Source organism: Xenopus tropicalis, chromosome 2 (assembly GCF_000004195.4).
Source record: "Xenopus tropicalis strain Nigerian chromosome 2, UCB_Xtro_10.0, whole genome shotgun sequence".
Taxonomy (NCBI): Eukaryota; Metazoa; Chordata; class Amphibia; order Anura; family Pipidae; genus Xenopus; species Xenopus tropicalis.
In genome coordinates this window covers 42,802,731-42,819,458 of record NC_030678.2, presented here as the reverse complement: position 1 = coordinate 42,819,458, position 16,728 = coordinate 42,802,731, and the positions used below count along the sequence as shown (strand labels likewise).

The window sequence follows — 16,728 nt, the reverse complement described above, 5'->3', positions numbered from 1 at the left end:
TTAAATATTTATTCACAAAAAGCCACTTTTCCAGCTATGAAACAGTGTAGTATTAATTAGTTTAATTTTATTTTACTCATGGGTAAAGTGTTTTATTTAATATTTACAAGGAAAATATAGTCAATAAAAGCAATATATTACAAAGACAGACGAGAGATTATGCTTGTCTTGATGATGCCTGAAAAATTAGGTTGGGGAGTACATGGAAAATCAACTAAGGCTTCCTACTGTATATTTTATGGTCACTGTTGTATTAAAGGAATAGGAAAGCCTGGAGTCACTGGTGAGGGTGTTAAGTTTTGGTGTATAGCTATTAACTGCTATTATTCTACTTAAAAAGATAATGACACCAGAAATGAAACCTTTTTTTTACATTTATCATAACGTTGCCTTTGTATGCTCTTTACAATTTTGCCATAAAAGTAGTTGCCTGTGCTTTTACATGTTCGTCTATGAGGGGGCTGCCATATTTGTGCAGTCCATTAGCCAGGGTGGAACTAGGGGTAATTCATAGATTCATAAATTCTTGTCATTGTCTATACATTAAGCTTATGGCACAGGGGGATATTTGTTGCCCCCAGTTAAATCTGGGCTACTGCAGCCCACAAATCTCTCTTTGGATGATTTTGTAAAGTGAAGCACTGGGTACGCTTCCCCACCGGCAATTCACTTTATTGCCAGTGGAAAAGCATTTTGGGGGGATATTTGTTGCCAGTGGTAGCCCAGATGTAACCATGACAAATCTTCCCATGTGCCATTGGCCTTATAGTTACATAGGGTTGAAAAAAGACCATTGTCCATCAAGTTCAACCCATCCGAGTAAACCCAGCACACAACCTATACTAACCAATCTATACACTCACATACATAAACTATATATACATATAGTGGAGGAAATAATATGGTGGAGATAATATCAGAAATAGATAATAACAAAGGTGAAATGTATTCATTTTAACTTAGAATCTTGTAGACTTAGGTAATTTAAACAGGGCTGTAATGGGATTTTTAGTGTGTGTGTTTTGTGTTTTTTTTGTTTTTTTTTTAAGTAACCTCCCTTACTATTCCACCTTTTCCAGCCTGAAAGCATAAAATGCTGTCTTGTTTCAAATGATGCAAGCTCCCATAGAGAAAAATATTTAAAGGAGAAGGAAAGGCCTACCTTTTACCCTGGGCTGCTGCCCCTGTACGGAGAGAACAGCACCAGCCCGGGGTACCTGCAGCGACTCCTCCTTCCGTGATCGCTAGCGCGCGCATGCGCAGTAGAGTGAAAAGCCGAACTTTAACAGAGAAGTCGGCTTTTCACTCTACTGCGCATGCGCCTATTGTGTTAGTCTTAGCAAAACCAAGCCGGAAGGAGGAAGCGCATCACTCCAGGTACCCCGGGCTGGTGCTGTTTTCTCCTAACAGGGGCACCAGCCCGGGGTACGAGGTAAGCGATTAAAGTCACTTGGGGGTGCCTAACATTTTAGCACCGCCAAGTGACTTAGCCTTTTCTTCTCCTTTAAAGGACATATAATGCTAATCGTCTATTTGAGTAAGCACATACTTTTCTCCGCTTTATTGTACTCAATGCTGGTGGCTAGTCTTATAATAGATTTATTGAAGCAGCGAAATCTTTGCCCTGGGCCCACTGGTACCTTAAAGCGGCCCTGCTGACAGTATATATAAAAATTCTGCAATAAAGCAAGATAGGGCTTCTGTTGTTCAGCAGAAAAGAAAAATAGTCACTTGATTACCAGGAAAGCTTATAATAAGACAATATGTTGTAGTAAGTTTAATGAAAATATGCGCTGGTATGTGCCAGCTGTATTGGCTACAGCAATCAAGGTCAACTAAAGCATGACAAAGCACTCCAGGTTTTTAATACAGAATGTAGGCTGTGCATTACCTTCTGCATGATTTAAAGTAGTAAAGAAGAGAGATGTAGAAGAAAACAAGCAACTTCCTAAAAAAGTATGCAATTATTAGTCATATTTACAGGGCTGTAGTGGGGTGGTGCTGCCTGGCACTGGACCATGGCCCATGATAGGTGCAGATGGTCCTGGTATACTCTGCATGTGCCAATCATAGAGGATCCAGGTAAGCCCCACCCCAGGGAAGCTTTTCAATTTACCATATAGGCACCCAAGGGACGTCTCCTAAGCTCTGTTAATTATATTTTGTAAAGTTTTCAATAAACAACATAAAAACCCTAAAGCTGCTGCCCTAGGCATAATCCCTCAGGTCCCTGTATGGTTAATACAGCCCTGCATATTACCAGGGGCAGAGTGTAAACTGGTTCCATTTATTTGGTCAAAGTTAAACTTAATGGATCTTTTTTCAAACTCAACAGCTTTGTAATTTGTAATTCCTATATTTGTAACACAATTTTATAATAATCCATATTGGGGACACCCTAGCATGTGAACACCAGGAACTTTGCTTTTTAAATATATTACTTCAAAAGAAAAGTGTGGTATTTCAAATCAAGCAAATAACTATACTGACAATTCATATCCCAAACCAAAAAGCATGAAGAGTATTTTCCTTCTAAAGAAAACTATGTTTTATATAGAAATAATTGTTAAAACAATTTAGCTTAGCAAACTGAATAATATTTTTAGATATAAAAGGACATTCAATGAATCACTGAAGGAAATATGTGTAACTAGTTAGCAGCAGACTGTGTACAGAACTCAGTAACTCAACAGCCATGAGAAGTGACTGCAGACAGCCTTCACCAAGAGCTAAACAATTAAGGGCTACACACAAAGCAAGACAGAAACAATATGTATTCAAACAAAGCAAACGGCAGAAAAGCTGCTGTGGAGCTTAAAATGATTCTCGTGAGAATACAGACAAGCTGCTCTCCCTTCCTAATAGGACACATTCAGCAATGAACATAGAGCTCGCCATGATGCTTACAGCAATGACAAACAGAAATCGCTATCACATGACCTTATGCCAAAACCAGCTGTATGTTTCTTATATGGATATTCGGACTTCCTACCTTGCTGATTGTATTGGAATAGTCCTCCTTCTCAGACACTGTATTGAAAGGCTTTAGCAAGGATTCAGCGCTGCTAGGCCTAATCCCATTTTTATGCAGGCTGACTGGCACTTCCTGATTATCTGTTGGCACGGAAACACATGTAATACCCTTAAGCTTAGTCCTTGAAAAATTTGTGACAGAGAGCCCCGAGCTTGCAGTAAAAGCAGACATGTTCACAAACTGATCTTCGGCACTGACTTTATTTTTATGGCCATCAAATGAAGGTATTGAGTCGTCCATGAATGAATCTTTGCTAGGGAGCATAGCTCCTATAACCTCCACAGTCGAATATGTAACATCCATGAGCTGTTCCAGTGGAAAGGAGCATTGCAGACCTTGCATCACGATATTCTGTCATCCATCTCAGGTGCTGGCGGGACATCACCAGATGAAAATATCAGGAAAGGAGCCTCGTTGTAAGGTAATTTCTTTGAACGTGGCACCTCACGCTCATGCTTGTGCATAGCACCAGCAGAGAAAGGACTGCGAACGAGACTGCACATTACTCTGGTCTCTAAAAATCATGAATCCCTGAAAGCTGTCAAAGGATCTATGTATTTTGCTATAAAGCCCATCGGCCCCAAAAGAAGATCATAACAGGAATTAAATTTTACAAATAAAACTGCCAGAAAACAGGGAGAAAACGAGGAATAAGCAGCAACATTAAGTCCATATATCCTTGATTGATGAGACTCCCGATTTCCACGCAGCAGTTAAACGATGCATATTCATGAGCTAAATGATTGCTTGGCTGTCATGCTTCGCTCAGGCAGAAAATGTAATATCTGTTCTCTTCTGCAGGACATATTTCAGTCATGTCTTTCCTCCTCGATTCTAAAGGCAATGCAGAAATGGCAGCGCCGTATATATGTCTAGTTTCCCATGTTCACTGCTGGTTTATTATTTGCAATTCCTTTTGAATGCACACAGTGCCGTAATCATGTTGTGGCTGCAGGCCCTGCTATCCTATATTAGCAGAAGAGACGTCGCACTGTTTAAAGTTAACAGCGTTCTACCTCTGCTAGCTTTTAAGTCATCAATATTAATAGAGGAGTAAAACCTACCAGATTTGTATGGCTAGCACTAAGCAACCAATGAAAGAAAGGCAGATGGTTGCCATGGAAACTGTACTGGAATGGAGTGTTTTCTGCCTAATGATGAAAGGTTAGGGTACTGCAGCACAGATAAGTCTTAAAATTAACCATCACAAGCATGTTCGCATTCAAAAGCGTTAGTAAACATCAGTAGTTCAAGCAGGGGAAGATGCTTTCTATAGATACACAAGCTTGTAAGCAAGACTGGCAGAGCATTTATACGAAGAGTATTTATATCATCATTTATTCACATTTAGTGTGTTTATATGTTAAAATCCATATAGTTAGTTAAAACAATCACACCTTTCAAAATTGTGGAAGACTACCAGATACAGAGTTCAAATACATTAAGTTGCCCAATATTGCCTGTAAATGTCACACTGTTCAATACAATATAATATATTAAACACTTGGGGCTACTTGCAGCTACCGCATCCAATTCCCAGTGAAGCTGCCTTGTTTCCTTGCCTGAAAGAGGCAGTTAATATCTACAAAATTAAATAACAAATGGACAGAGAGCTTCTCAGCATAATACTTAAAAAATATGCTGAAAAGCCACTTGTCCACTTATACATTATATTATATTTTATTATACAGTATGTTCAGATAAAACATCACATGTGGAATTTATCCCACAATTCCAACATATACATAGAGCAATTTAAATACAGATACCTTCAAGTAGTTATTGTTGGTTTTAAGCTTGCCATGTTTCAATTGTACTGTATTGAAAGTATTGCCTGGAAAATGCTTACAGGGGCATTTTAAAGCAGACCAGTCACATAGACATTAAAAAGCCATTTCAGTTTAAAAAACTAAATATGAAACCCATTATTCTTAAACATATTATAAGGTATTTGTCAACCATTCTGCACTTCCTAGATGTCACTGCCCTCCTCACATTCCTCCTCCCTCTTCACTGCTTATAATTGTGTAGCCTGTGCATGGGAATAGGTCCCATTCTGGTGCATAAACAAGATTTCAGGATGATAAAATAATAAAAGTGTTCACAAAATGACTCCTGTCTGCTTGCCATGATTGTGATTTCCAGGACTGAAAGAAACAAGATTGATATAATTTATATTGTGCAAGTAAAGGTTATTTTGCTCCATTAACATGATAAAAAAGGATTTTAAATTATTTCTGAGGGTGACAGATCCCCTTTAAATCATATAAAATGCAAGTAAATTGTGTGATTTTGGGCTGCACATAAACGTCAAAGAGTCAAACCACCAGAAAGTGCTTAGAAAAGGTCATTCCTCAAAACTTTCTATTCAGACAAGGATCCAACTTGTAAGAGAAGACACAGCAGGACCGACAGTTACTATAAAAGAGCTAGAAAGTATTGATGAGTGAATCTGTCCCCTTTCGCCGGAAAATCTGCGAAACGACAGCAAAATTCGTGAAACAGCCAAAAATTCGGCAAACGGGTTTGTTGCGCAAATTTTTTGTCACCTTTTGCCGGCCGTGGCCATTTTGATGTGACCGCAACTTTTTTTGACATGCTATGAATTTTTCGTGGTGAATTTTCTCAGCAGTTTGCGAAACAATTCGCCAATGGCGAAATGCAGCAAGCTCTGGGGGTGCCAAATGTAAGCATAAAACTGCTCCAGCCCAGTGCTGCAACAAGTAGCTCTGTGTGGCATAGCCCTTACCTTTATATCACCTGGTTTAATCCTTCAAGGGACTGAACCTTATATACTGACCCTAGAAAACTCTTGCCCCTACTCTCTGAACAATCTGGGACACTTAAAAATCCCAGCTGCAACGGTCAGTAGTATGAGCTGACATTCACCATAGGAAAAATTAGTTGTGAAAGTATTGCAGGCAGTCAGAAAGTGAATGAAAATTGAATATATAAAGTAGAAATTGATTTTGGTTACCTAATGCAGACTAGGACAATGAACACTATATTTATACTGTATCAAATGTTTTTCATGTTCTAGATCACAATGAGGAAAATTTTTCAGAGATGCCTCCAGAATATATCAATAACCTAAGTTCAGGGTTGCCCAACTGGAGGCCCGTTGGTCAAATGTCGCGGTTTAATTCTTCCACGTAATGTTTAAAATATCTGGGATACCAAATATTTTAAACATTACGTGGAAAAATTGAACAGCACTGACCTATTGTTTTAACACTAAACTGCCACATTTTGAACACATGTTTAATCTAATTAAATTGACTTACCTGTCTCTCTTGCAAAGTATTAATACTCTTCTGTGTTGCAGAATTGGGCTGGCTATGATTCAACACATTCACTAACTGCCTCAAGTCATTAGCTTCTATTCCTGATGTACAGCTAGAGGCACTGGGGTCCTGCTCATCAGTGTTCTCAAAAGACTGTTTTGAATAATTATATGGAAAAGTCCATAAAATTACTTCATCCTCTGATGCAAATTGTTTATTTGATGGAGAATCATCTCTGCAGCTGACTAACCTGCTTGGTATTGATAGATCACCATCCTTACTTTCTCTTTTAAAAGAACTACATGTAGAGTCAGTTTCTGGGGAAGCCCATTCTAGATACTTTATACCTGAAACTACAGGTGCTGTATTATCAGGAGACTGTAACTTGGATGGCAAAAGGTCTTGATGTTGAGGCCTCAGTGAATGGCTTCCTAGGGAATAGCGTCCATATTTTCTCTCTCCAGACTCAAAGGGCTTTGTTTTGACCTGGGGTAAAGCAGAGATGTTTATTCTGAAATTTTCGAGAATATATTTTGAGAAAAAATTCCTTTCTAGCTGTAGCTCCATTTTTAGGTGTCGTATGCTAGCAGCCTGTTCGCCATCACATTCCCAGCGAAGTTTAGATAGGACATCTTGAAGTTTGCATCGGCATTCAACACTCTCAAAGTTGGCCTCTTTTTTCTTTGTATTGCTTGCCTTTCTTGCATAGCCTTTGTTGAGCAACTCTTCAGTCAACTGCTTTTGAAGTTCTCTGGCTTGTCTCACTGCTACATCACGCTCCTTCTGTAGCAATGCATGCATTTCCTTTAGCTCCTCCTTTTTACTACGCAATAATTGCTTTATTTCTATCTCCCTTTCTCGCATTATTGAGTCTTTTAGTTGTTGAAGCTCACGAGCATTCTGCTGCTCCCACTTAGATTTCAGATCGTTTGCCAACTTGTTTTTCTCTTTTTCCGATGCTTCTTTGTATCTTCTTAATTCCATACTGCACTTTTTATGGGCATCCTGTGTTTTTAATTTTTCATTTTCCAAATCTCTTTTTAACCGCTCAAGTTCTCGATGAGACTCTTCCAGTGGTAAACTATCTGACTTTTCAGGTGAAAAACTTGAATAATTCTGATTCTCTTTCGACATGTTTAATTTACTTTAAGGAAGGAAATGCAGCAGAAGACTATGGGGCATGTGAATAGATTTCAAGGTACATTCAGTCACTGGTAGGTAGCTTTATTAACAGCAGCATCTGTGAATAATAAAGAAACAGCTAAATATGGAGGTGGGGGTGCCTGACAAATTCTAAATATTTTTATTTAACAATAATGATATTTAGAGTGAACAAAAATATGAACATTTTAATACATAATTACTATTTAGTTGCTAAAAACCTTTGGCACATGCAAAGGCTTGGACTCCCTTCCAGTTGACCTAATAATTTTAATTTTATAAGGTATTAGTATTTCATTAAACCATTAGACCTTAATACATATCAACAGCTCTTGATTTTAATAATATCTCTGAACCCTCCAACCAATTATAGTGTTGTGCTGACACTTAGTAGATAATGGGCTTCCATAAACAGCTGAATTATGGTCACAAAATAAAGACAATTCACTTAAAACAGGGAAAATAATGATTAAATGATAAAATATACCTTACAATCTCTACTATAAGAAGTCCAAGAACATTTTGAAGAAAACCCCTTTATAGTCAAAATCTAAAAGACAAATCAGATTCTACAACAGGCTTTATTATAGAGTACTTAGGCATGCAAAGCAAAACCCCCATACCAATGTAAAGGACCTGCAGCAGTGTAGTGATCCACTATGCAGTGTTGCTTGCTGAAATATCATTTTCGTGGAAAAGCTAACAAGCATAATTTGAATGACACCTTGATTTCTAAGCAAGTAGGAGGGGATAGTCAAACTATTTTGAAATTGATAGCAGTGGGTGTGGAATTTTCCCAGGAGCGGCAAAAAAACACTTCTGGTAAATTCAAGAGCCGAAATTCTGATTTTAAAGTGCAGAGAGTGCTATTGTGCCCTCTGCACTAGCAATGCAGCCCCCCTTCTGCCCCCTTCAATGAAGAATATTAATACATTTTGTATTTAGAATAGAATAGATCTTTATTGTCATTGTCACATAGTAAACAACGAGATTTTAAAAGAAGCAAGCAACAACTCAAAGCAGTGGCATAATAATAATAGAAATGTCATTCTACTACTCCATATTTAAGGCCATAATTGCTTTTGGATAAAAGCTGTCTCTCAATCGATTAGTTTTGACTTTCATTGCTCTATATGTCTTTCCTGATGGCAAGAGCTGGAAGAGACAGTGGCCAGGATGAGTCGGATCGTGTACAATGTCCAGAGCTTTTTTCTTACACCGGAAATGTTAAGTGTTGCATAAAGCAACTAACATGTAAATATTTTTTTTAGTTTAACCTTGTAAGTGTCACGTGCCATAGAACCTATGGAAACAGCATAAAGGTACTATCATAATAATTTGGTCCTAGCTTCAACTTTGCTTTATGCAACACTGAACATTTACTAGCAACACCAAAGACCTAAGGCACTCAAATGGTTAAAGGAGAAGGAAAGGTTAAAACCAAGTAAGTTTTATCAGAAAGGTCCATGTAAATACAGCCATAAGCACTCACAGAAAAGTGCACCTCTATCAAAAGAAACACAGGATTACTTTTCTTCTTTTGTGTATACATGTTCTTCAGTGTCAGACTTCCTTCTCTCAGAAAAATTCTTTAGGGCAAGGGCAGGAGTATGCTCAGTTTGCTCTTCTCTCCTTCTCCCCCTCCCGCATCAGAATTTGCTGCCCCTCCCAACTGTGTAATCTAAACTACAGCAGCACAGAAGCCACTGAGACCAAACTGAAATGGCAGCTGCTATTTTACACAAACACAGGGAGCTTCTAGGGCTGTTTATTCAGGTATGGTAAACTTTCTGCAGAATAAATATACGTTCTAACTTGCACTAATGTGGCTAATCTATTTGCAGTAAAATGCCAAGAGGCATTTCCTTCTCCTTTAATAAATGTTACTTTTGTTCAAGTTTTGCATCTGATGAGTCCATGTACATGCAGAACCGCCATCGGGAGGTACAGTTGTTCCATCGTCAACTTTACGCAAATTGCATAAGTAACGCATAAAGTTACAACTCACGCATTTTAATTAACTTCCACAAAAGCTGCCTAGAAACTTAAGTTACTTTCAAAGAAACTTAAGTAACTTACATATGAACTCCACTGACCCCCCCAATCAAAATACTGACTTATTAGCACATTGCTTTAACAAACTACTACTTACTAGTTATTGGGTCCCTAAACTTATGCAATTTACATAACTTAATGAAAAACTTACACAACTTCCATATCAAGCAATGACAGCCAGAGAAGGGGCAGCAAAGAGTGTAGGGTTAAAACTTAGGGCAAACTCCACTGACCCCCAATGAACTGACCATTAATTAGCACATTAGTCAATGGAACGCTTTATATGAACTGCTTATTATAGAGGAACATCAGCTGTTTATGTTGCACAAACAAAGGACATGGCTAAAATGTTGGCACTGTGCGACTGTGTTCATGGGGACCCTATATAATAACTTGTGCCTTGGCCCTGTGTACATGCAAAGGAATTGGGATAGAAGCTGCATGAGAGTGAATAGATCATCCCAAAGAAACTGTATGCTGCAACTACTTCTAACTTTCACAAATTGCAAGTTCATGAAAAAAAAATCCAAGTTGGATGTGCATTCCACAGTGGAATGCATGGCCATCTTGGATTGTTTCTCACAAGATTCAGGAAGCAGAGATGAACTGTTGCCAGGCAACACAGGACATTCTCAGAACAATCCTGCAGAATTTGCACAGAAAAGTAGGTTTGCCACTGGCTTTGATGAAGCTCTAGGTCAAGTCAGTATGGAGTTCCTCCATTGTTCAGTAAGAAAAAGCTGAAATGCAGGCGCAAATAGGTTAGGTCAGTGCTGTCCAGTTTCTGTGGTGCCAAGGACCGGAATTTCTCTAGCATACAAGGTGGAGGGCCACTAATGGAAGCCAGTGTTTACCCCTCCCCTTTTTTAAACTGCACTTCAAACCATACCCACAAGAGCTTTTTAGACCATGCCCACATTAATGGTGATAACACAGCAAAAACCCAAATGCTTGGTGCTCACTGCGGGGATATCAACCATCCTTCATATGTGAAAGAATTATATAATGTCATATTAAAACACACCTAAATCCATATGCCTCCTTCTCCCCTGTGGATAGAACAGCAATACCCAGCACATAATTACACACCTTAGGGACCATTTAATGGCTATTTCCAATATTTAAAAAATACAGGGGGATAACAGCCTGAATTTGAGGTGTGAACCATGCAGGGAGCAGGTAATCTCAGTACTGATACCATTTAAAGCTTACACAAATGTAAGCCATCAAAGCATCCAGACAGGTGGGGGGGGGGGGGGCACACAGAGAGGGGTCGCCAGTTGGACAGCACTGGGTTAGGTTATACACAGCAGCATATAGTTGGACGTGTACCCTGCAACTTATAGAGGCTCAATGGGTAGTGATGAGCGAATTTTTTCACCACGCATGATTTCATGGCAAAATTCCGTAAAAAGTTACACCTGTAAAAAAAAAATTGTTGCCTATTGACTACAATGCATTTCTCAAATTTTTCACCAGTTTGACAAAGCAAAACAGGACAGATTCACTCATCACTATCAGTAGGAAATGACCGATAGGCGACTTAAGTATATAAATCATAGTAATAAATAGCCAGTAATTTAAAGGGGTGGTTACCCTTTAACTTAACTTTTAGTATGTTATAGAAAAATAGACAATTCCTATCAACTTTGCAACTGATCATTATTTCTAATAATTTAATTATTGTCCTTCCCCTTTTGCCTCTTTTCAGCTATCAAATGGGGGCCACTGACCCTGTCATTCAAAAAACTATCCTTCTTCGAGGCTACAATTTTGTTATCTTTAGTTTAAAATTTCTTTTCTTGCCATTCAAACCCTCTTCTATATATTTCTCGTCTCTCAATCAAACCACTGCCTGGTTGCTAGGGTAATTTGAACCTTAGCAACCAGATAGTTTTAAAAACTGAAGAGCTGCTGAAGTAACAAATAAAAAACAACAAATCATAAAAAAATAAAGCCCAATTGCAGTTTATCTCAGAACAGCATTCTCTACATAATAATTCATAGTTATTTTAAAGGTAAACAACAACCCTTGTGAACCCTGGTTGTTTTGGGCATAGTATTTGGTGCTTTTATGATTTTTTTTTTTATACATACACACATACATACATACATACATACACACATACGTTTGTTTATGCAGAAATTAAAGATGTAATTTACCGTGACCCCAGACTGTGCCAAAGCCATAGATTTTTCATGATGAAAATAACAGGCAAAAAGTATGTTTGTTCCAAGGCCTATTCATTGAACTCATGTTGAAAAGAAATATATTACCTCTTTTATATTTAAATTGTATGAGCATGCAATGATCCTTCAACTCATCAATCATTTCAGTCTGATTTTTTTTAAAAGATTTACTCCCTTATTGATTGTCCCATTGTCATGGGTTTTCCTAATTTTAAACACAGGTACAAAATTGTGTTGCTATTGCAAGTATCGGCCGCCATACTCTAAAGCAGCACTGCCCAGCTTTTTTCAAGTAGTGGGCAAAATATCCAATGAAGTAATAACACTGATTTATACTTAATGTTGATAAAGTGCCTTTTGTTCATGCAACATGATATTTTGAGTTCATTTAATCAGGTATATTTGGCTTTATGGTTCAGGGAAGTTATACTGGACAGGCCTCATGAGTTTCATAGGTTTATTATTACATCTCATTACATAGTAGTTAAGGTTGAAATCCTGCCCAAATAAATCCTAGCTGATCACTATCCACAGAAAAAGCGATAACACCCATTTGAAGTTGTCTCCAGCTTTCCCTATCACAACATACTTTTCAAGCATGAAAAAGAGACCTTTTAAATAATACTCATCTTCAGTTATATTATTGTTCCTTCCTTGCAATATTTAATGATGAATAAGAAAAAACTTTTGAAAGCTTTTTACCTCTGAAAAATATCATTACATGGGAGTGGCAGAGAGATCCCTTCTGTTTAGAGTTTAGGCTGAAATGAGAGGAGAGAGACTCTTCATTCTCCCACAGGAAGTGGTCATAGCTCTGATTGACAGGATGAACACTGAAGTAGCAGTAAAAACTCCTCCCATTCCTCCCTGTGTATCTGTTTCCAGCCTGCACATATATGACTTAAAGAGGACATATATCATATAGAAGGAATATTTTTTTTGTCCCTTTAGGGTCAAATTCATCCTATTATGCCCCTTTTCTATTATTTTACACATGCTAATAGCTACCCCTGCCTGCCCCAGTGCTGAACAGGCGGGTGCCAGGGAGGACGGGCAGGTTAAAAGCAGGGTGCTCAAGTGGTAGGCAATCCTTCTGCAAGAAAGCACAATGAAAGAAGTCAGGACTGAACACAGAGTTGCCACCTGTCCAGTTTTGACCTGGACAGCTCAGTTTTCTTTGGGGATGCCTGGCTCAAAACTGTTTTCCAAAAATGATTAACATGGCCATCGGGCAATCACCACATTATAGCTCTGCCCCATATGCCACAAGAACCGCCCGTGATGTTACCACCTTTCCCCCCATAACATCACTGTCCCACCCTCTGGCCGGGTTCCCTTCACATGAAAGGGAACAGTCCTAACTGAACGGGGTATGTGCTCACCATAATGACAGAATCAGGAGCGCTTTCCATGTCTTGCCCACCCAGTCCCTACATATGTTCTTCATTCTAAATCACAAAGCACAGGCAGCACCTCAGGAAAATGGTGTCTTAGGAAATAAAGCTAAGGGGAGTAACTGAAGTGGTTTATGGTATTTGTAAGGATACATGATCCAAAAGATTTTTTACTTTAAAGCAGTGATCCCCAACCAGTGGCTCAGGGGCAACATGATGCTCACCAACCCCTTGGATGTTGCTCTCAGTGTCCCCAAACCAGGGAGTTATTTTTGAATTCCTGACTTGGGGGCAAGTTTTGGTTGAATAAAAACAAGATTTACTACCAAATAAAGCCTCCTGTAAGCTGATAGTGTGCATAGAGGCTGCCTAATAGCCAATCTTAGCCCTTATTTGGCACCTCCCTGAGCGCACAATGTGAATGTATGTTTTATGTAGAGTTGCCACTTTTTCCTGAAAAAAACACCGGCATCCCTATATTTAACACAACATTAGCATACTCACTGGAATGTATGTTTGTGCAAATGCAGTGCATTCAGTCTGGCAGCACTCACAGAACGTACAGTAGGATGCACACTTGGAGGGCTGATAAAGTGCAATACTGCCAATGCACTTTCAGCACAAGAAAGCATTTGGCACACAGGCACAGGGTCAAGGGCATTTACACAAGTCACTTACTTCACTCACGCATTATTTGTGGAGCTCATTCATATGCAAAATGGCAACATGAAGTTTAATGCCCAACACACAGACAGCAGACATACATCTCCATCAGCCTCATGAACTATAACTTCTTACCATGCCTAGCACAATGCACCTAATCGGACGCACATCAACCCTTCATGATTTACTCAGTACCTATTTACTGGATGGGGCAAGGATCTTCAACTTGTAGCCCACTAGCTGTGTATCGCTGCGGGGCTGTTGCAGTTCTGTGACTTAAACCTTACTAAGAAGGAAAAGCACTGGGTGCATGTTGCATCCAAAAAGACATAGGATGCGTATTGCATCCAAAGTGGGCGAAATATGCAATAATAACTCTGTACACAACTCACTGACACTCATAACCAAGCAAACTTGCATCATACAGGCCCAGAAGTGAATAAAACAACCCTTGTCTGACAAAGAATACACATCTCCTGCAGACATACATGCGCACACACAGTTGCGCACATACACACTGACAACTACCCTGTCCCATAAATTGCCCCACTCCCTTATCCAACAGAAGCCTGTCACTTATCGCTTTGGAGGGTGCTGCTGCTGCTGCCGTTGGGTTCTGGACAGCACCCTGAGGTGCCGAGTGCTCAGGAAGCAGATGCGAGCAATGAAGCGCAGAGGGGCCCGTGGGGGCTGTTGTTGCTGCTGAGCATTGGGGCGCCCCAGTGGTGGGAGACATCCAGGGGACTGGGCAGATGGACCCTGAAAAGGAGAAAGCACCTCTGCTGGGATTAGCAGTGCAGGTGCCATTCCACATGGCAGAGGAGGCAGACGAAACACAGCAGGGGGCATCTGTGAGGGAGCAGCAGAGGAAGGAATGGGTTGAGCACAGGCCTGTGGGTTTTGATCTCTGGGATTATGGGGCTTTTCCTTGGGGTTGGAAGGATGTTTCCAGTCAGGGGGAAGTTTACTTGTTTGGATGGGCAGTTCTCAGGGTCGAGAAGGCTGTTGCCCCCCTGGAGCCACATCACGAGGCTTCACTTTAGGGTCCCGGTTCGATGGCAATTTGGTGGCTTGAGGTTGGGGCAAGGCTTGCTTGGGGGGAAGTTTTCTGGACTGTGGAGGATATTTTGTTGGACTGAGGGGGCAATTCCCGTTCAGCAGTCAGTTCCTGGGTTTGGGGCGGTGTGTCCTGGTCTAGAGTCTCTCCCAAAAGCTCAAGCAGCTTCTCATTCTGGATTCTGCGGATGTGACACTGAGCCCGAAGCAAGTCATAAGAATCCAGAAAAACAAGGAGAGGGAGGGAACCCTCCAGGAACAGCTGGGAAAGGGCCTAGAAAAAACCAACAGGCTAATTAGAAATCAGGGAAGAACAACAGAAATGCAGAAAGAAAAAAAGATAAGAACAGATTTGTAACAGTTGAATGGCTTTTTACTGAAATGGGTAAATTTTAAAGTACACATAGTAATTTAGGGAAACAGACCCAGATTACGGGAAGGCCACCAAGGCACAGTCCTAGGCTAAGGCTATTTTGAGTGCCATTTTTCTCCACCAGAGGGCAGCAGTGGTCAAAACACCCTGGCATGTATAGACAAATGGGTAAAAGGGTATTCACAAAATGCATTTTCAAAGCTGGGGGAGAAAACACTAGTCATACTCGTGACTGCCCTGTATGTAGTAACAAGCATTAAAGGGATCTATCCTGTTTGAGAAGTGACACGTGGACCCCATTTGCTGGTTACTGCACACATAGAGCAGCATTTTCTACCCCAGCATTGTTCACTGATGGGCAGAACAAATTGTGCAACATTAGCCTAAATACATATATCTAATGGCTAAACTCTTGGCATTTCCAACACAGGTATGAGACCTGTTATCCAGAATGTTCGGGACCTGGGCTTTTCCAGATGGTCTCTCTGTAATTTGGATCTCCATATCTTAAGTCTACTACACAATTATTTAAACATTAAATAAACCTAAAAGGATGATTTCACCACTAGGGATGGGCGAAATTATTTGTGTGGCAGTAAAATCGTTGCCTCCTTTTACGTGGTTGTCGCTTTCTATGACGCGTGACACAGCTTTTAATACACACACCAAAGTAATGACACATGCATCAAAAAAAACAACAAACAAGCATGCGTCAAAAACCAATGCACACGTCATAGAGAGTGATGCCCGGCGAATTTTACAGTCGCTTGTGGCGTGAATCATTTTGCCCATCCCTATTTACCACCAATATAGATTCATGCAACTCAGTTACCATCAAGTACAAGGTACTGTTTTATTATTACATCCCCACTGTATGGGGATGTCTGGTGTATTTATTGGCCAGATTTATAAATATACCCTATACCAGTGCTGTCCAACCGGTGGCCCGCGAACCCCCTCTGTGTGGCACCTGTCTGGCTGCTTTGATGACTTACCTTTGTGTAAGCTTTAAATGGTATCAGTACTGAGATTAACTGGCCCCCTGCAGGATTAACACCTCATATTCAGGCTGTAAACCCATGTATTGTTTAAACATTTAATCCCCTCTATAATATAATTCTTTCACATATGAATGAAGGGTGATATCCCTACAGTGAGCAGTGAGCATCCACCATGTGGATATGGCCTTAAAAGCTCTTGTGATAACATGGGTGTGGTTTGAAGTGGGTGCAGTTTAAAAAAGGGGAGTGGTCAGAAATTTGGCTTCCATTATTGGCCCTTCACCATGTAGGCCAGAAAAATTCCAGCCCTCGGTACCACAGAAGTTGTACAGCACTGATTTAAAGGATAAGAAAACCTTTCAAATTAGTGAATGTAACGCACAACAGTTCTGCCTGTTGGTCAGTTTCTGCCCATGATGTTGTCAAGGGACGTTATCAGAAATCCAAGAAGAGGTAACACCAAGCACACCGGACTGGGATATATTCTTTTAAAATTCAATCTTTATTTCTCCATTAA

At 39.9% G+C, this 16,728-nt stretch overlaps 1 protein-coding gene across 9 annotated transcripts in view; it reads right to left on the bottom strand.

Moving 5' to 3' along the window:
- tspoap1 (TSPO associated protein 1) overlaps nt 1-12,539 on the bottom strand; it is a 64,505-nt gene extending 51,966 nt beyond the window's left edge. For 5 of the 9 annotated variants that reach the window (XM_031896730.1, XM_031896725.1, XM_031896726.1 and 2 more), the window contains exons 1-2: nt 12,427-12,539; nt 6,319-7,558 (exon numbers count right to left, since the gene is read on the bottom strand). In XM_031896730.1, the coding sequence (XP_031752590.1) occupies nt 6,319-7,452 (1,134 nt within the window). In that variant the 5' untranslated portion in view covers nt 7,453-7,558; nt 12,427-12,539. Of the gene's footprint in view, nt 1-2,992; nt 4,049-6,318; nt 7,559-12,426 lie in introns of those variants that run through there. The other 4 variants (XM_004911771.4, XM_031896732.1, XM_031896733.1 and 1 more) reach the window with 4 other exon arrangements.
- Between the last annotated feature and the right edge of the window lie 4,189 nt (nt 12,540-16,728).